At 53.8% G+C, this 20,240-nt stretch overlaps 2 protein-coding genes across 5 annotated transcripts; one reads left to right on the forward strand and one right to left on the reverse strand.

The window, feature by feature from the left end:
• Positions 1 to 1,255: 1,255 nt before the first annotated feature.
• Positions 1,256 to 8,059, forward strand: Mydgf (myeloid derived growth factor). Its single transcript, XM_008836975.2, has 6 exons — positions 1,256 to 1,449; positions 2,486 to 2,536; positions 4,661 to 4,722; positions 5,549 to 5,630; positions 6,208 to 6,280; positions 7,617 to 8,059. Exons 1-6 carry the CDS (start codon positions 1,297 to 1,299, stop codon positions 7,694 to 7,696), a joined length of 501 nt encoding a protein of 166 aa, XP_008835197.1. The 5' UTR covers positions 1,256 to 1,296; the 3' UTR covers positions 7,697 to 8,059.
• A 1,643-nt stretch (positions 8,060 to 9,702) lies between these two features.
• On the reverse strand, positions 9,703 to 19,462 carry Tnfaip8l1 (TNF alpha induced protein 8 like 1). Of its 4 annotated transcripts, none has more exons than XM_008836974.3 (2): positions 19,384 to 19,462; positions 9,703 to 11,625 (listed from the first exon to the last, which is right to left on the reverse strand). In XM_008836974.3, the coding sequence occupies exon 2, from the start codon at positions 11,618 to 11,620 to the stop codon at positions 11,060 to 11,062; it is 561 nt and encodes a 186-aa protein (XP_008835196.1). In that variant the 5' UTR covers positions 11,621 to 11,625; positions 19,384 to 19,462; the 3' UTR covers positions 9,703 to 11,059. The 4 variants fall into 4 exon arrangements, with proteins under 4 accessions (XP_008835196.1, XP_008835195.1, XP_029421188.1 ...); XM_008836973.3 differs by having other exon boundaries at positions 9,703 to 11,628; positions 19,384 to 19,459; XM_029565328.1 differs by lacking the exon at positions 19,384 to 19,462 and adding an exon at positions 12,191 to 12,301.
• Between the last annotated feature and the right edge of the window lie 778 nt (positions 19,463 to 20,240).

A 20,240-nucleotide genomic window follows, 5' to 3' on the forward strand; every position in this document is an offset into this window, starting at 1 on the left:
GCAGACTGCCAGGGACTCCTTATAAGGCTGGAATGTGAGTGGGCAGGGGACTGGGGTTGTCACCTGAGGGACACGAGGGGTTTCTGGGATGCCAGGCTGGAGGGGACACAAGGAAAGGGTATTACACAGCTCCTCTGGAAGAAGCCCACCCTGTATGGACATTGACACACTGCTGTCTGGGGCTGGGGCTGAGTGGATAGAGTATAGTTATGCTCAGTGGGTAGAGCACTCGGCATGTATGAGGCCCTGGATTCATCCCCAGCACCACTTAAACCAGGCACACTGGTCATCCCAGCACTGAGGCAGGAGGATCAGGAGTTCAAAGGTCATCCTTGGCTACAAAGGGAAGTTACAGACTAGCCAGGACACAGGCAGAATATCTTTACTGGGACTCAGTGGGAAGAGCGATTGCTTAGAATTCAGAGCCTGGCCTGGGTTCATGCCTAGCATCCCACAAACTGGACGTGGTGGTGCACACCTGTCACCCCAGCATGGGGAGGTCGTGGCAGTAAGAGCTGGAGTTCCAGGCCAGCTGGGGTTACAAGGAGACTCTGTCTCAAAATTTAGATAAGCGTGTCTTTAATCAGGAGGCAGAGGCAGGTGGATCTTTGAATGGATCTTTGAATTCGAGGCCAGCCTGGTGTACACAGAGTTCCAGGCCAGCTGGAGCTACAGGGAGATCGTTTCAAAAAGAAAAAGAACAAAAAATAAGCAAAAATAAAATAAATTTTAAAATGAAATATAAGATTAAGAAATATTTTCAACAAAATATAAATTATATTAATAAAAAATCCCCAAAGCGCCTGTGTCTGGCAGCCATTGAAATGTTACTATAATGTGTGATACCTTTTTCATTAAATGACAAAACATAAATTTTGTTTCAGAGGGCTTTGGGGCTTGAACCTGTAACGAATAAATGGCAAATTAACTGAAGTCCTTTTGAACGTCCCTCCCACTAATATTCACAGCCCGGTGAAGGAACATGGCTGCGACAAAGACAACGCATTTGCTCAGACTAATTCGGCTCATTCATTCCTCAAGCACCAATCACAAGAGTAGCATGACATCACGTGATATGCCCCGCCCCCGCCTCAAGATGGCAGCCAGGGCGAGGAAGGGCGGGGCGAAGGCGTGTTCGAAGACCTAGACACCGCCCTAGATGATGGGACCGGTTAGCGGAGGGGGCGGGGCGTTGCGCGCGTCACCAGGTCGCGCCGACGTGTCCCGCGCCCGTTGCCCCACGTGTCCCTCGCCGCGCCTCATCCGCGCGCGCCTGCGCCGACGCCCGGAGCCAAGATGGCGGCGCCCAGCGGAGGCTTTTGGGCCGCGCTGCTCCTGGCGGCTGCGGCGTTGGCCCCGGTGGCTGCGGTATCCGAGCCCACGACGGTGGCGTTTGACGTGCGGCCTGGAGGCGTGGAGCATACCTTCTCGCAGGACGTGGGACCGGGGGTACGTGCATAAGCCCGGTTAGGGGCAAGATCGACGACTGAGGAGTGACAGTTTTGGGTGGAGCCGACTAGGAATCGAGTCCTCATCTCTGCTGGTCCCAGTGGCAGGTGGCGGGAGCTTCGAAGCCTGGCAGTTTGGCGGGGGCGTGGTCACTTGGCCCAGCTTCCGCCTCAATTTTCATCTGTCAATCACCCACTATCAGTTACCCACTCTTCACCAACCGTGTTCTAGAAACCGGATTGCACCTGAGAGCTGCAGAGACGGAGGTAGCTGTGCCCCGCAGGTTCCATGAGAGTCGCTCATTGAGGTCGGACCAGAGAGGAAGCACCCTTCCTTTGCAGGGGGTCCTGCAGATTTCCCTTGGAGGCCCTGAGGCCATCAGCCCGATTCTGTCCCAACTCTGTCTCCCGGTTCCTGCCGCTGACCGCTGTGTCCCACGGAACTGTTTTTCTCAGAACGTCCTCACATCCAGCAGGGGCCCAGGGCTTCCAGACAGCCCTGTGTTGCAGACCCGGAGAACTTCACAAGGCCGGCCCTGTGATGGGTTCCAGGTGTCGACCTGGACACCACTGTATTGTTTATGCAAAGCCCTGAGCTCATGGGGGGAAGGGAGCCAGACCTGAGCGCCTCACAGGACTGACCTCTAAGGACATCTGGAGGAACTCTTGATTTTTATTTATTTTTTTTGATGGTTCTAGAGATGGAACTTAGGGCCTCACACAGCCCAGGCTGATGTTCCACCTCTGAGCCAGGCTCCCAGCCCCTCACTGGGGGATTCTAGGCAGGGGTCTCCCACTGATGTGCATTCTACTGTTTTCCATTGAAACAGCATTTGAATAAGTCATCCAGTCTGGGATTGAACTTGCTCTTTAATCCAGACCAACCTTGAACTCACAATCCTCCTGCCTCAGCCTCCTGAGTAACTGTGACAGGTGGACCGCAGCACACCCAGCTGGCTGGGGTCTGGGTTCTGGAGGTTGAGCCCTTTGTTGTCAGGGTTTTCTGCTCCCCAGCCTCTCTGTCTTCTCTTCTCCAGGGCAAGTTTACATGCTCGTTCACCTATGCTTCCCAAGGAGGGACCAGTGAGGTAAGTTAGAATCTCATGGAGCTGTCATAGGGACCAGGCTCACAGGTGCATGGCAACTTACCTAACCAGTCAAAACAGAGTGCTGCCTTTGAACCATGAAAATTCAAGGGGTAGAGGGTAGTCCTTGTAGCTCAGCTGGCCCACATTCAGGTCCATTCCTTAAGTGGGAATATTGGTATGCCTGCGAAACCTTGGACATGAGTGACCCAGGATGCTCTCTGTGATATCAAGGAGTGGAATTGACCCCAGTGTCCATAGATGAACAGATACACTGAGCTATAACACTCCACACACTGGAATATCATACAGCCATGAACGAGAGTGTTATGTACAGGCCAGAAAATGATCTGCAACGACCATGCTTTCGGTTTTGAATGAGTGAGTTTACTAAATGTATAGGAGTGCTGATGTGGTAGCAGCAGCCTTTAATCTCAGCTCTTGGGAGGCACAGGCAGGTGGATCTCTGTGAGTTCCAGACCAGCCTGGGCTACATAGCAAGTTGTTCAGGTGAGCTGAAGCTACAGGAAGACCCTGTCTCAAAAAAAAGGAAAAAAAAAAAATACTATCCTTCCAGTATATATCAGAGATGGAAATATTTTTGGTGTGCAGCCAGCCTAGAGCCCACAGAGATGTTTGGAAATAGCACCAAATTTGCTGAGTCAGCAGGAGATGCCCACAGCTGGCAGCCAGGTCTCCTCATCACATATAATTAGGTCCCAGGCTGTGCTTGAGGGCAGCATGCAGCCTGGTGACTGTTGAGCCCCTATGATTGACATAAAGATGGCGGGGTCCCTGGAGATGGAAGAGCTCCTGTGAATCATTTCACCTGAGAATACCGTGCTAGTGGCCTGTGGCCATGGCCCCTGGGTTGGCAGGCCAAGCCAGGAGAGTTAGTGGTTATTTTATGTGGTTGGTTGCTTTTGATTTTTTTCTCTTTTTTTAAAAAATTTATATTTAAAAAATATGTATTTATTTATTTTTTTGGTCTTTTTGAGACAAGGTCTCCCTGTAGCCCCAGCTATCCTGGAACTTACTATGTAGACCAGGCTGGCCTTGAACTCACAGAGATCTGCCTGCCTCTGCCTCCCGACTGCTGGGATTAAAGGCATGTGCCACCATTCCCGGCAATTTATTTTTTTTAATGTGTATGCATGTATTGCCTGCATGTAGGTAAGTGCACCCATGTCGTGCAATGCCCGCTGAGGACAGAAGAGGCTGTCGGATCCCCTGGAACTGGAGTTATAGACAATTGTTAGCTGCCATATGGGTGCTGGGATTCAAACCCAGGTCTTCTGCAAGAACAGCCAGTGTTGTTAACCACTGAGCCATCTCTCCAGCCCCTCTTTTTTTTTTTTTAATCAAGTCCCATGTAGCCCAGACTGGCCTGGCACTCTCTAGGTAGCCAAGGATGACCCTGAACTCCTGATCCTCTTGCCTCTATCTCCAAAGTATTAGGATGACAGGTGTGTGAAACCACACTTGGTTTATGATTTGCTCGTGAGGGAACCCAGGCTTCATGCATGCTAGGTAACTGCTCTACCCGCTGAGCTACAAGCACTCTACCCACTGAGCTTTAAGCACTTTACCCACTAAACTGCAAGTACTCTACCCACTCGGCCACGAGCACTTGGCCCACTGAGCTGCAAGCCTTGGCTCCCTGTTTGATATTTCAGACAGTTTCACTGAGTTCACTAGGCTCACCTGAGAATTGTCCTCAAGGTAGATGAAATGTGTTATGGGAAGGAAGTGGGATGGATGAGGTCTTCTGGCCCTGAGGCAGGGGAAAGCATTTGGTGGGTTAGCCTGAGCAATTACAGCAGGGGAGGGTGACCCAGGAGTCAAGGGTAGCCTCTCTGGGTGTAGCATGGGAAACAAACTGGATTGGAAGAGATTGCTGGGCATGGTGGCACACCCCTATCATGCAGCACCTGGGAAGCAGAGGCAGGCGGATCTCTGTGAGTTCAAGGCCAGCCTGGTCTACAAAGTGAGTTCCAGGCCAGCTGGGGCTACAGGGAGACCCCATCTCAAAAAAAAACAAAAGAAGTGGGAGAGATCCCATGTAGAGCCCAGGACCCAGCGTGACAGTGTGTCCTGTTAACATCTGTGCCCATCGTCTGTCTTCAGCAGTGGCAGATGAGCCTGGGGACCAGCGAGGACCACCAGCATTTTACGTGCACCATCTGGAGGTGAGCCAGGGTCGTGCCAGGTGTCTTCGGCACTGTGCATGCCATAGTGTGCAGCCTGGGAGGTGGAAGAAGGGGACAGGCTGAGTGAGTAGCCCTGAGCCCTTAAGGAAGTTGGTCAGTGTAGGCCACAGCAGGGTCCTGGGGAGTGGAGGGAGCAATGCGGAGGCCAGAGCCGGGGTCTGTGGGGTGGGCGGGAGAGGCGGAAGAGCAGTCCTCGGCAAACTTGAAAATCTGAGATAAGAGGCTGGTGAGCCAGCTCAGTGGCTGCTCCAAAGGACCTGGGTTTGGTTCCCAGCACCCATATAGTGGCTAACAACCATCTGTAACTCCAGTTCCATGGCTAGGCTGAAGGATCAATGCCTTCTTCCGGCCTCTGGTCATTGCACATACGTGGTATACTTACATACATGTGAGCAAAACACAAAATTAAAAAATACTCAGGCATGGTGGTGTATGCCTGTCACCCCAGCACTGGGAGGCAGGGGACAGGAATCAGGGTCATCCTCAGCTGTATAATAGGTTTGAGGCCAGCCTGGGATACACAAGACTCTGTCTCAAAAACCAGAATCTTAAAAGGTGTGTTGACATCACCTGTATCTGGTTTCAAAACATCCTATCACCCCAAAAGGTAGCCCCATCCCCACAAGGTTCTCCGGCTCCTGACATCTGAAAATCCACTTCTTAGGCCTAGTCCTGAAATTTCTATGGTGGAGTCCCAGGTAGACTCAGTCTGGGTCTGTCCTCATCCACCTGCTGTCCATCTTGTCTAGCATCTTTCACTAGTGTCTGTCCCTCTGTCCAGCATCTGTCTGTCTGTCCCCCACAGGCCACAGGGCAAGTCCTACCTCTACTTCACGCAGTTTAAGGCAGAAGTGCGTGGCGGTGATGTCGAGTACGCCATGGCCTATGTAAGTACTGGTCAGGACAGTGGTTGCAAGGGCCAGCAGCTCTTGCTGTGGGACAGAACTCTTGGCCCCAGACACCACTGCTGATGTTGAGCGGCTCTGCCAACCTGGGCACCCAGCTGAGTTGGCACTCTCACAGGAAAGCCCATGATGGGGGTGCTTGGAACAGGGTTCCCAGCAGAGGTCACGGTGCCCTGGGGACTGGCTGGGGGAGTTGGGATGGTCCACAGTGGCCATGGTCCTTACAGGCCATCATGATCTTCCACTCCTGTCCCTCATGGCAGGCAGTTGTGATAGACTCTAGCCGCCAGCCAGCTTGTATCCACAAAGTATCCCTACTGTGTGTCATTGCGGGCTGGTGACAGCTGTCCTGCTACAGACTGACAGACAGACTGTCCATTGCACATATGAGCTGATCAAGCTCTGCCTTCCAGCCAGGGCATGTGGATGAGCCACAGGCTGTGTCCTCCATGCTGGGGACCGCACACCCACCCTAGCAAGTACCTGGCTTTCGGCTATAGTCTCGGGGGGCATCTCTCCTGATGTCCCCTGCCACTGAACAGCCCTCTGTCCCCTCCAGTCCAAAGCCGCCTTTGAAAGGGAGAGCGATGTCCCCTTGAGTCCACAGGAGTTTGAAGTGACCAAGACAGCAGGTAGGTGACTGTGGCCCAGCACCTGTCAGGGTGGCTGGGGGAGGGGAGGGCCCAAGGATCCTCGTGACTATGGATTGGAGATCACAGACTGTCACAGTGAAGGGCCCTGAGCTATGGGTCAGCCTATGGCAGCTACCTGTCCCAGTCAGTATGGCTCGCAGCATCCTTCACAGTTGGACTTGTCTCATTGCTGTTGCTATGACAACACACTCCACAGGCTGCTTTATAAAGCAGAAAGGGCCATTCACTGTCCAGACCTGGGAGGTCAGTATCACCAATGTTGCTGGACTCTGAGGATCTGGATGAGGGTGACAGGAAACCAGGAGAGGGGACACCACAGCACCAGACAGAACCCAAAGAACTGGGTCCACAGTCTGTTCAAGTACCTGGACCAGACTGCACTGTGGACTCTAGGCTGTCACTCTACCCTGAGCCACGCCCCAGCCCCTCACTGGGGATTCTAGGGGGTCACTCTACCCTGAGCCACGCCCCAGCCCCTCACTGGGGATTCTAGGCTGTCACTCTACCCTGAGCTACGCCCCCAGCCCCTCACCAGGGATTCTAGGCTGTCACTCTACCCTGAGCCACGCCCCAGCCTCTTACTGGGGATTCTAGGCTGTCACTCTACCCTGAGCTACGCCCCCAGCCCCTCACTGGGGATTTTAGGCTGTCACTCTACCCTGAGCCACGCCCCAGCCCCTCACTGGGGATTCCAGGCTGTCACTCTACCCTGAGCTACGCCCCCAGCCCCTCACCAGGGATTCTAGGCTGTCACTCTACCCTGAGCCACGCCCCAGCCTCTTACTGGGGATTCTAGGTTACCGGGGATTCTAGGCTGTCACTCTACCCTGAGCCACGCCCCAGCCCCTTACCGGGGATTCTAGGCTGTCACTCTACCCTGAGCCACGCCCCAGCCCCTTACCGGGGATTCTAGGCTGTCACTCTACCCTGAGCCACGCCCCAGCCCCTTACCGGGGATTCTAGGCTGTCACTCTACCCTGAGCCACGCCCCAGCCCCTTACCGGGGATTCCAGGCTGTCATTCTACCCTGAGCCACGCCCCAGCCCCTCACTGGGGATTCCAGGCTGTCTACACTTCAGCCATGTACCCAACCTTCTTTTTCCTTTCGTTCCATGGTCTCAAGTTGGCCTGGGTCTCCTTTTCCTCCCTCAGCCTGCATAATAGGTGGCAGGACAAGCTTGCCTTACCAAGCCTGGCTTCTCAGGGCCTCTTCCAGGGGTCGTCCCTGTTCTGGGGCCTCTCTGCCAGCTGTACCCCAAGTTCTCAGGGTCTCGTGTGACATTGTCCAGTCTGACCCTTGGCTTGTGTCTTTCAGTGTCTCATAGGCCTGGGGCCTTCAAGGCTGAGTTGTCCAAGCTGGTGATTGTTGCTAAGGCAGCCCATTCGGAGCTGTGACCATCACCGTCGGGGCCATATCACCTCCTCCCTCTGGAGTACTAGCCTCACCTGCTTGTCCTGGACTCTCAGATTCCACAGGAACTGGTGGTGTCTGGTGCTAGCAACCACATCCATCGCACCCAAGGCCCACCATGTCCTCTGGATGCTGGTCTGTGGTACTCTGGACCAGTGAAGATGTGGTTCAGGGCAAATGGACACCCAGTGATTTCTGGGCTGTTCTGAAGCCAGCCTCAACTAACCCTCTGAGCCCAAGCTGAGCCCCCGTGTCACCAGGACCTCTATCTTACCCCAGGGAACGCCTTTCAGAACTGGGCAGAGACAATATTCTTTCATATTTAAATAAATAAAAAGCCGACCCCAGACAGGTCTCTTTGGGGATCAGGGATTGAAGATGGCACCCCCACTGCTCTTCCAGGCTAACACCTGCTGGCACAGGTGTACAGCCTCCTAAGTGACTCATGCAGGTGCCTGCACCATGGGTCAGAAGGCAGCAGTGATTTGTGCCCACAAAGAGCCCAAAGCACCATATGGCTGTGAATTCATGCCGAATCCCCCAGCACAAGGGCCCCAGGGTGAACCCACTGTCCCCACACATATACCAGCTTTGGGTGGGTTTTTCAAGTCATCATGGCATGAAATTTTTAGATTCTGTGTGTGACTATGTACACCACATGCGTGCTATGCCTGGGGAGGCCAGAAGAGGGTGTCGAATCCGCAGGACTGGAGTTACGGATGGCTGCTAGTCACCATCTGAGAATTGAACCCAGGTCCTCTGCAAGAGCAGCCAGTGCTCCTAACCGCTGAGCTATATCTCCAGCACCCACCCCTGTTGATGTTTTTATTTTTTTAATTGATCTCTACCTTGTGAAAACAGCCCCATAGGGATCTCAGACGTTTCCTCTCGCTGATTGATTGGATCTGCTTGGCCTAGGGCTTGAGGGTTTCATCTGGGACCACTGGGGAGACTGCCTTACATATAGGGTTCTGGGACCCTACAATGGACCTGAAGTAAGAGAATTTTGCTATTGAACTGGATGGGCTTAAGAGCTCACATTAGGTGAAAACCTGTGAAGGTGTGAGGCCAGCACAGCACAGGGAGGCTGCTGGGATGACAGGCATCTCCCACCCACCAGGAAGGCTGCTGGGATGACGGGCATCTCCCACCTAAGGCCGGGGAGGAGAGACTTCTGCAGCAGGTGCGCAGCTCCACCAGGGGGCAGCACAGGCTCAGGCCAGTGATCCAGACCTCTGGAGGCTAGGCTGAAGGATCATGACTTCCAGGCTAGCCTGGGCTACAGAGTGAGACCTTGTCCCCCAAAGACACAGTGGGTGTGCAGTGGTTGGTGAGATCTCTCTGTGTAAGTGTTGGCTATTTGCAGGTTCTAAAACCCAGGCCTAGCCTCCACTCCGGGAGGTCCCACAGGCCTCCTATTTGGAACATTTGCCCTAAACACAGCTCTGGGTGTGCTGTGTCCTGCCAGGCACTCAGGGTAACTCTCCCACCTGCACAATACAACTCTGCAGCCCAGAGCCCAGCACCCTGCAGACAAGCCACGTGCTGACCTCAGACTGCCATAGGAGCCTGAATCCTGGGGTTTTTCCAGCCTTACCATGTGGGAAAGGTCTCATCACTGATCTATAACCCCAGCCGCTGACTGGAGGATTCTGGTCTGTCACTTTACCCCTGAGTCATGCCCACAGCCCCTTCACTAGGATTTCTAGACTGTCAGGACACCCTTGACCCCTCACTGGGGGATTGTAGGCAACCAACCCATGCCTCCATTTTGTACAAATACAGCTCAACTGTCCTTCAAGGCTGAAAGGTCAGTCTTATAAGCACAGCATGATTAAGTAGGCATGGAGTCACACACCCATCTTTCCAGTAGTTAGCTGCTGGAGGCAGTTTTATCAGGAATGCAAGGCCAGTCTGGGTTATACAGCACTTTTAAGTCTAGCCTGGGGTACATGAGGCCCTATCAAAAGAAATTAATAAAATAGGTTGGTTAGTTTTCCAAATATGAAATAATTTAATGTGTACAAGTGTCTCCAGTGGCTTTACCCCTCTCAGGAGGCAGGGACACCTGAGCCTTCCCAGGTTAGACCCACAGCGTGGGACCGTGTTATTGACCCAGTGAGAACTTTCCAACTAGATGGCGCATCTGAGCTGATGAGTCAGGACCCACTGGATTGACAGCACTCCAGTGTGGTTCTATTTCTTCCTTTTTAAGGAGAGACTGTGTGTGTGTGCGCGCGCGCGCGCGTGCATGTGTGCAGTCAAGAGGACAACCTGCAGGAGTTGGTTCTCTCCTTATAACGTGGGTCCCAGGGATCAAACAGGTTGTCAGGCTTGGTCACAACCGTCTTTTCCCGCTGAGCCCTCTTGCGGGCCCTGTTTATTCCTTTTCTAGGAAACTGGGCTAGGAACCCCAAACTGGGATCTCAGAGCGGCAGACATTGGTGCCACCTCTTGAATTAGATGGCCAGGGTCATAATGTGGCCAGGGTGAGTCCTTTCAAAACCACCAGAAGAATCCATCTTCCACATGTGCAGTCTGGTGGTAGCAGTGACTCCTGGTGTCCTGGGCTGGTGGAAACATCTCTCCTTCATCCCCAGTGTGAAGGCTATCTACTGAACTACCCAGTCAGCCAGATTAAAACCCATTGAACTTTAGTCTGATAATCAGGTTAAAAGTTCCAATTTTCAGTAACCCCACTTTCCACAAAAGTTACCTTGGCAAGCCCTGAGGGTTAAGAATCACAGGTTGCAGGGGACGGCACAGGGGGATACAATTATTTTCTCCCAATTCTCCATATCATTTGAAGAAAAAAAACATCTGGACAGCCAGGTGTGGTGGTGTACAGCTGTCATCCCAGCACTTGGGAAGCTGAGACAGGAGGATTATGAGTCCAGCCTGGGCTACAGAGTGGGACCCTGTGTCAGAAGAAATAGTGCTTTGTAGCTCAGTGTCTAGACTGCTTGCAGCACAGAGGGTAAAACACTTACCTAACATGCATGAGCCTTTGGGTTCATCCCCAGCACCACATAAACCAGGTGTGGTAGCGCAGGCCTGTCAACCCAGCACGTGAAGGTGAAGTGGGAGGATTGGGAGTTCAGGCTCATCCTTGGCTACACAGTAAGTAGGAGGCCAGCTTGGATTTCATGAGACACAGAAGGAGATGGGAAAACAAATAGAGGTGAAGGAGGGGCTGGGCGAAGTCAGGACAGGGTAAGACCATCTAGAATGAGGACAGAAAGGGCAAAGGTATGTGATTCTTCATCCCAATGAACAGGTCAGCAGTCAGCTGGCCAGAGGTCAGAGGGAGACTGGCCCCTAGTTGGACCCCAGGCAGCTGGGTCAGGTCAGATGCCACCCTCATCCAGCATCCGCTCCAGCCCATCACAGATGCGGCTCAGGTGGGTCCTGTAGGGCTCAGCCGGGCTGTACAGAGCACTCAAGAAGTCACCATCTGCGAAATGGTCGAAGACGTGGTTGATGCGGCCGTGGGACTTGGCAGTGAGGTGTGGCCCAGCCGCCCGGTGCAGCAGGTCCCGGCACTCCAGCAGCCCCGCGGCCAGCACACGCCGGTCGAAGGTAAAGTCCACCTGGTGGAAACTCAGGGCGGTCATGGCCAGGCTGCGCGCACGGCCTTGGAACCTCTGCAGCAGGGCTAGCTCCTCTCCGTCCAGCTGGCCGGCCCGGATCAGCACGGCCACCTTCACGGCCACCTTCACCAGATTCTTCACCACTCTCTGTGCCTCCTTGCGGCTTCGCGTGAACTCCTTGGTGGCTCGGTATAGCTCATCCAACACCCCACTGCTGGTGTCGTCCACCAAGACAGCCACCATGGCCTTAGACGCCATCTTGCCCAGGACCTTCTTCTGGGCCTGCAGGGCCAGGCTCTTGGTGCTGAACGTGTCCATGGGTCCTGCTGGAACGACAGACAACAGGATCCGTGATCACATCAAAGGAATGATTTTCAATGATGAAATCCGGCCAGGGACTGGCACCATGCCCACCCACCCCCACCAGCCCAGCTTGAGAGGTTTTCCCAAACTACAATGCTAAGAACCACAGTTCTCAGGGGCTCAGAGGCTCCTGCCTCTTCCCTGTTGAACTTCTACACGTCCCTTAATGCCCTGTTCCTGGGGATGAAGAGATGGCATGTGGGTCAGAGCACTGGCTACTCTTGCAGGACCTGGGTTCGGTTCCCAGCACCCACATGGCCGCTAATAACTGTCTGAACTCCAGTTCCAGGGGATCTGACGCCCTCTTCTGACACCAGTGCATGACACCAGTGCACTTACATACATCCAAGCAAAATTCTCAGACACATAAAATATAAATAATAAAAAGCCCTACCCCCAACCCTGGCCTCTTTTCTAGCAAACTCCTAGCCAAGCTCCCAGTTCAGGGGTGGCAGAGTCACGGGGCCTGACCCCTTATCTGCCATGTTCTCAGAGATTCCAGAACCTCCCGTGGAGTGAACGAACCTAGACGTGCAGGGGGCTGAGAGCTGCCCGCTCCCCCTGCCTCAGCTGTTGCCATGGGCTGTGGTCAGCCATCCACCACCCACCCAGCCTGGAAGGTCAGGCCAGGCATGCTCCACGGTGTCCTGCTCACCCCCAGGTCCCCTACAAAGTTGGCCTTTGTGTGAGCATGCTCCCTTGTGTGGAGGCGTTGGGGCCAGCACAAGGGTGACTCCACAGGCTCGCCTGCCCCCAGCCGGTGACTGCCTCCCCAGTGTCCACAAGCCAGGCCCTGGCTATTGACCCAGGACCTCGTGGCAGCCAGCTATGTGAACATGGTTCCTCTCTTCAGCCAAAAGCAAACATTCATGCGGCCCAGGGTTCAAGAAAGAGGAATGAATGTTAAATGGTGAAATCTGGGCCTGGGACAGCACCAGCCCAGCCCCCAACAGGAGCCTGCCTCTGAAGCTCTTTGCACCCCAAATCCCCACTGCCTTCCCCGTTGGGACCCAGAGGGACCCTGAACCCCCAACTTAGAGCTAAACAAAGACGGCTCGGAGGACAGCCAGGAGTCCACTGTTGGCTTGGCTCAGCTTGGATGCTGTGTGACCCCAGGCAGCTTGCTCACCCTCTCTGGGCTCTGGATCAAAAATGGAGCTGGGCTTCCCAAGGCAGGAAGAGTCGCTGGGGAGTCACAGCAGCCACATGCCCTCCTGGCCACCCCCACACCAATCCCACCATGAGGGTCAGCCACCACCTGGGGTGGCCAGCCGCCCAACTCAACTTCCTGTTCCAGAATCTATTGTTCAGCCATAAACTCCTCCCTTCAAGCAGTCAGCCAGGGAAGACTGCAATCCCCAAGGGCCAGGCCAGAGACTAAAATAAACGCAGGCCTTCCTTCCTACAGGGGGCGGTGAGGCAGCCACATGAGGCTGTGGGGCAGGGACTTTCCTAGGAACAAGGTACTGGGGCCCGGTCCCTCCTACCAAGTGCCACAGCACCCCACCAGCCTCCAGAACCCAACCCAGCACTTGTTCAGTCACTCAACTGTGATAATGGGCATTTATGGACCGCCAGCTGTGTACCAAACACCAAGGATATAGCAGTAACCCAAGGAGGCTTTGTCTCTGCCTTCTCTCCTGGGATCCCCACCTGGACTCTGTGTTGCCTTCTGATTACAGATGATTTGAGGACCACTCAAATCAGAGTTGAATTCACAGGAGGCGTCATCTCTCTACACCCTACATTTATTTATTTATTTATTTATTTATTTATTTATTTATTTATTTATTATCTCTGTGTGTGTGTGTGTGTGTGCACGCTCATGTAAGTGTATCAGAAGACAGCTTGTGAAATTGGTCATCTCCTTCAACATAATGGTTCCAGCTATTGAACTCAGGAGGTCAGGCTTGGCGGCAATTTTTTTTAACTCCCTGAGTCATCTTACTGGCCCTAGAATGTAGTTTTATAAAATTCCCTACATTTATTTTTTTATATATTAATTTATTTTAATAATACAGGGTCTCAGAAGGCCCAGGCTGGCCTGGAACTCCCTATGTAGCCAAGGATGACCCTGAACCCCAGATCCTCTTGCTTCAGCCTCCCAAATGCTGGGATGACAGGCATGCACTATCATGCCTGGTTTATGTGGTGCTTGGGGATCGAACCCAGGGCTTTGTGTTTGCTGGGCTATGTACTCTATTCACTCAGTTACAAGCACTCTACCCACTGAGCTTCAAGTACTCCACCCACTGTGCTACAAGCACTCTACCCACTGAGGTACAAGCTCTCTAAGGGTCTCACTATGTAGTTAAGGCTGACTTTGCACTCCTGGTCCTCCTACCTCGGTTCTCTCAAGCCAGCTTGTGGGCCGGCTGCAGGAGGGAAACACCGCAAACCAACAAACAGGAAGAGAGAGGAAACAAACCAATAAGCAGGAACTGTACCCAGGGGTCGGGCCTTGGGCATGGGGTGGCCGTGGGGAGGCAGGTGAATTTAACAGGAACAGGAAGCTCCTTGGTGGGGAAACCTGGGACTGGGACTGGAAGGACAAGTCCTGAAGGAAAGGAAGGGAAGACAGCAGCCTGTGCAAAGGCCCTGGGGCAGCGCCATGTCAGCCCCATCAGGCCACCCAGGGCTTGAGGACCCTGCATCCACGCCATCCAGGGGCAGATCTGCCATCTCCAAAACCAACCCCATGCCCCACCAGGACAGCTCTTCAGGATCTAAATTCAACACCTGGCCAGGGGCGCTCAGATTCTGTCTCTTCATCCCATGCTTTTTGTTTGTTTTTGTTGTTACTGTTGTTTAAACAGTGTCTCCCTGTAGACCCAGCTGGCCTGGAACTCAGTATGTAGACCACATTGCCCTCGATCTCACAGAGATCAATCTGCCTCTGCCTCTTGAGTGTGCTACCACACCCAGTGGCTCTATTATTATTATTATTATTATTATTATTATTATTATTATTATTATTATTATTATTTTATTATATTTAGCCAGGGTCTCATGTTGCCCAGGCTGGCTTCAGTCTCACTATGTAGCCAATGATGACCTTGAAGTCCAGATCCTCCTTCCTCTAGCTCCCAAGTGCTGGGATGACAAGCCTGTGCCACTATGCCCATCAACTTTCTTTGTTTAAAATGTGACTTATGGTTCTGCGAGATGGCTCAGTGGATAAAGGTGCTTGCAGCCAAGTCTGGTGACCTGAGTTCAATCCCCAGGTCCCACATGGTGGAAGGAGAGAATTTGACTCCTACAAGTTGTCCTCTGACTTCCACACACATACCCACACACATCAAAGTAAGTGGATATAAAAAAATGAATAAAAAAAGATAAATAAAATATGATTTACTTAGCTCTGAATACACACTCTTCATCTTTTAATGCTGTCTGGGTTTAACAACCACGTGGCAAAATTCCCGCAGCTCTCACGAGCTGGCTGCAGCCTGCTGGGCTCTCTGGGCAGCCCCACCCTGACCACATAAATTCTTTATGTCCCACACTCAGGGCATCAATCATTGATGAGTCCACTGCTCTGCCCTGTGCATCCCAGGACTGGCTCAGCCGCCACTCCCTGAGATCAGAACCCCACCAGTCCTGGTCACCAAGAGATGCTACCACTTACTGGGGACCCCGACCCCACACCCAGGTCCTTATCATCCAGACTTGGGTTTCACCCTTCAGTCCCAATTGGCATTCTGGGAAATCAGAAAGGAGGGAACTCCATTGATGGAGGTTGAGAAGACACCAGGGGTTTTCAAACAGCTCCCCAAAAGGATGGCCACCTCAAGAGGGGTTGGGGTCCAGACACCTACTGGACAGCACTGGGAGGCAGGACAGGTACCTACTTACTGATGAACCCTTGTGGAAAAAATGAGTGTTGTGTTGGGCATGGCAGCGCACGCCTCTAATCCCAGTTCTCAGGAGGCAGAGGCCGGCCTGGTCTACATAGTGAGTTCCAGGCCAGCTGGGGCTACAGGGAGACCCTGTCTCAAGAAAAAAAAAAGTGTTGTGGGGGGGCTAACAAAAGGACTCAGCTGGTAAAGGGGCTTGCCATCAAGTCTGAGGGCTTGAGTTCCAGCCCTGGGACCGGCATGGTGGAGAAAGGAAAGTCTTCTGATTTTCACATACATACACTAAATGAGTAAATAAAGGTTAAAAATTTAAAAAAATAGCGTTTGGGGGCTGAAGAATGGCTCAGTGGTTAAGAGCACTGGCTGTTCTTGCAGAGGACCTGGGTTCTCAGCACGCACATGGCAGCTAACAGCTGTCCATATCTCAGCTTCCAAGAGATCCGAAGCCCTCTTCTGTCCTCCGTGGGCATTGCATGTCACGGGTGCACTTACATGCAGGCAATACACTCATATGCATAAAGTAAAAATACATAAATAAATAAAAAATAGCGTTGGGAGACCTCAGCCCACAAAGCTGTACCTATAGAGAACAAATTTCCTGCCTCAGCCTCCACACGGTTTTCTTTAGGGAGAGGGGTTTAACATAAGGTCTCATGCTGAGCCCAGCCATCCTCAATTTCTCGGCATCCGTTTAAGGCTTTTAACAAGGAGGGGGTCGTAAGGGTCACGGGCGTGTGGATTCAGGTTCTCACTCTGCTTCTCACCCTGCACAGCCCCCTGCATCCTGGCTCAATCCAGGCTACCACAGTCCATCCTCCCCCAGGCAGACAGAGGGCGCCCATGAGCACGGCAGCTCCTCCCTCTGCCCACAGCCCTCCAAGGCTCCCACCACCCTAGGGGTCAAAGCCCAAATCTTCCTCGCAGCCCATAGGGCCCTGCCTGCTCCGCCCGCCAGACTCCGTTCTCCTTTCTCCTTCCTGCCTCTCTGTCCCGCGCTCCCTCTGCTCCAGCCACAGGGGCCTCCTTGATGCTCCTCCAACATGGCAGGATCCATCCTGCCCCAAGGCTTTGCACAGCCCTATCCTCTGCCCCAGGGCCTTTGCACAGCCCTATCCTTTGCCCCAGGGCTTTGCACTGACTGATTCCCCCCAACTTATATGCTCCTCCTCCAAGTCTTCATGTGACTGTTTCATTCCTACCCTTCCCAGATCCCTTTAGTTAACACCAGTCCCTTCATCCTCCCCGTGGTTGTGTGGTTATAACACAGGGCGGCCTCCAGCTCTGAGGCCTCCAGCTCTGCCAACTGCAGTCTGAAGCGGGAGAGTGTCCATCCCACCTTAGCTGGTCCTTGCTGGGTCCCAGTGCCTGGCACCATGTCTAACATACTGTCAGTGCCCAGGGACTGTTTGTCGAATGACTAACAACCTTCCATGCTTATGTCAAAAGGAGAAATTGAGTCTGGGGGCCTGGAATCTCTGTGGAATTTGCAGAAAAATACTACAGCAGAATCCAGATTCAAACCCAGGCCCTCAAATCCATCCTCACTGCAGCTATTTGAAGTTTGAGCGTTCTCTTCCCCAGAGTCCACCCCCAAAACTGGAGGAACTTAAAGAGCTCTTTTAAGAAGCTTCCAGGGCTGGAGAGATGGCTCAGCAGTTAAGAGCACTGACTGCTCTTGCAGAGGATCTGGGTTCAATTCCTGGCACCCACATGGCGGCTACGAACTGTCCTTAACTCCAGTTCCGGGGGAATCCGAAGTCTTCTTCTGACCTCCACGGCATTGCACGACATAGGTGCACTCACATAGGTGCAGGCAATACACTCTTACACATAAAATAAAAATATTTTTTTTAAAAAAAGAGGCTTCCAGCGCCGGGCATGGGGGTGCACGCCTTTAATCCCAGTGCTTGGGAGGCAGAAGCAGGTGGATCTCTGTGAGTTCAAGCCCAGCCTGGTCTACATAGTGAGTTCCAGGACAGCTGGGGCTACAGGGAGACCCTGTCTCAAAAAGACCAAAAAAAAAAAAAAAAGAATCTTCCAGAAGCCATGTGCCCTGCCCTGAGAACCCTAAGCACACCCTCTGGGGGGGCAGGATGGGCTTATTCATCGGGTCAGTTTCCAGAGAGGGAAACTAAGGCTTGCGGTTTCAGGACCATCACCACTGGGGAGATGCTGAAGGACCCTGGAAAGGGGTGGGCTCCTCAGGTAACTGCACTAAGCCCCTCCTCGTCCCCACCAAGCCCAGGAATGGTACCCTCCTGGGTGAGCTTGGTACTTAGCACCCTCCTGTTCGAGGTACTGTTTCCACCCCAACAGCTTGGCCTGAAGTTCCCCTGAACTCTCCTTACACTGAATTATCAGACAACCCTTTTGTTTTCTTTTTAAGGGTTAAGTCTTGGCCTGCCCAGGGCTTAAAGAAACGGAGGCACACATGTCTGGAGCTCCCCCAAGGGCCAGCACTTACCCACCATGGGGTTCCCAGCGGGGCCTGACCTGGCCTCCCATCAGTGTAGAGGCTCAACCAGGTGTCCCAGCGGCGGGATGCTTTGTTCCCGTTTCCATAGGTACAAAGTCCCCATGGGCCCTGCCTCTGTCCTGCCCTCCACCCACATCCTAGGTGCACCCAGCACCTAGGTGTTATGTTTTAAAGTTGGCGCCTCTGTGGGTCACACAGCACTGGGCCAAGGCCCTGAGGCTGGACCCCGTGCTGGGGTGGAGCGAGCCGGGGAGACCATGGCGAGGTCCCATAGGAGACAGAAAAACAGGAAGGTGGTGGACAAGGCCCACGTTCCTGTCTATCCATTTTAGTTTAGTTTCTGAGACAGAGTCTCATATACCCCAGGCTGGCCTAGAACTTACTATGCAACATAGAATGACCCTGAACTCCTGATCTTCCTGCCTCTACCTCCCCAGTGCTGAATGGCAGGCATATGGCCTCACACCTGGTTTATGCATCACACCTGGTACTGGGGAAGCAAACCCAGGCCTCCTACACACTTGGCAAGCGCTTTACCAACTGAGCTACAAGCACTCTACCACTAAGCCCCAGCCTCAACCCCCCCCCCTTTTGGAGGGAGAGGGCTTTGTACTCACAGCAAACCCCCTGTCTCAGTCTCTGGAGTTTTCCCTATATCTGCTTTTAAGCCCTCCGGAAGCCCCAAACATCTAAGACTCATATCCTTTCACATGTTCCAATTGGGGAAACTGAGGCTTATAATTAAGTGACTTGTTTGGGGAGCCAAGTCTGTCTGTGCTCTGTCCAGACTGGGCTGCCGGCCTCGGGGACGTTCACCAACCCAGCTGAGCTCAGGAAGTGGTTCTGAGTCCCATTTCCAGCTGTTCAGTCCTGCTCCAGGTCTCCTCTCCTCAGCATAACTGAGACGCCAGATTCTTAGGCCAAGTCTGTCCCCCACCTCCCTGGCAAACCACAGACTACTCTCTGGGTCACAGTTTATCCCCACCCCCCAGGCCACCATCAAAAGAACCAGAAGGTCACACACCCAGATCAGGCCACCTGCCAGTTATCTTGACGGTGACTGACTGGTCCAGTTCCCAGCTGGGAGAACTGAGTCTGGACCCCAGGGCAACAGGGAGTTGGCTGCAGAGTCAGTCTACTTTGGGGTATCAATCCCTCTCTCTTGTACTCGCTGCCCACCCCCTGGGGTACCCAGAGCATTTGGGGGTCAGACTGAGCACCTGTAAAGACTAAAGTCCAGTCCCCATTTTGAAGGCGGATGCTAGGACTCTTACAGTAGTCCACGCCAGGGCGGGCTGTGCAGCACTCCCACTAGACACAGCCACACACAGGGGAAACTGAGGTAGGGAGGTGTGGGGACAGGAAGCCCCACCCCCAGTGCTCACCTGCTCTGGGGGATCCGTCCTGTCAGGAGTGTTTGTTCTGAGTGGCGCGGGAGGCTGGAGGACCCAGGGTTGGGAGGCCACGCCCCTCGCCTCGCCACGCCCCTCCGCAGGTGACTGGGCCCCTCCCGGAGAGGAGCGCAAGGGTCGGCCAATGGCAGCGCGCGGGCGGTGTACGAAGTGGCAAATGGGAGCCAGTTCCTACATCCGAGCTGGGCAAGGGGGTGGAGCAGGGGCGTGGTGTGGGCGTGGTCTGACTGCCGGGGGATTCCAGCCGGATCCCGCAGGCACCGGATGCCTGAGGCGCTGACGACCCCGGGGCGCCGGATGGGGGAAAGAGGAGGAAGGAGACCCGGAGAGAGAAAAGTGGGTACGCGTGTACCCCGTAGGGAGCCGAAAGGCCCAAAGACACAGATTCCCCGCGAGGCTCTAATGGGCGCCTGCGACACTCTGGGCCTCAGTTTACCCACTAGGTAGTTAGGGTGCCACCAGGGAACCCCTTGACTTAGGCACTCTCCAGCACCTCAACATTTGGCTGAGTCTCATCCAGGGTGAGGGGCTTCGGAACCTCCCGGAGACCACCTAGATCTGGCCCTCGGTGGGATTCCCCAGCCTTCCAAGGGGCGGGGCTCAGGGCCAGCTGGACACCCGCCCCCAGGAGGATGCAGCTGTGGGTCCTGGGAACCAGACCCTGGAGAGGCTCCCAAGTCCCCTGGTCTGGATTTCCTGCGCCTTGCCCCCACCCAGGCCAGGACTCTGGGGCCCAGTCACAAACAGGTGTCCTGGGAAGCCACAGCAGTGCCCCTTCGGAAGCACATGCAGATGTTTCTTGACTGCATCCTGACCGGCCCTGCAACAGG

This window comes from Nannospalax galili, unplaced genomic scaffold (assembly GCF_000622305.1).
Source record: "Nannospalax galili isolate Female #2095 unplaced genomic scaffold, S.galili_v1.0 scaffold77, whole genome shotgun sequence".
NCBI lineage: Eukaryota > Metazoa > Chordata > Mammalia > Rodentia > Spalacidae > Nannospalax > Nannospalax galili.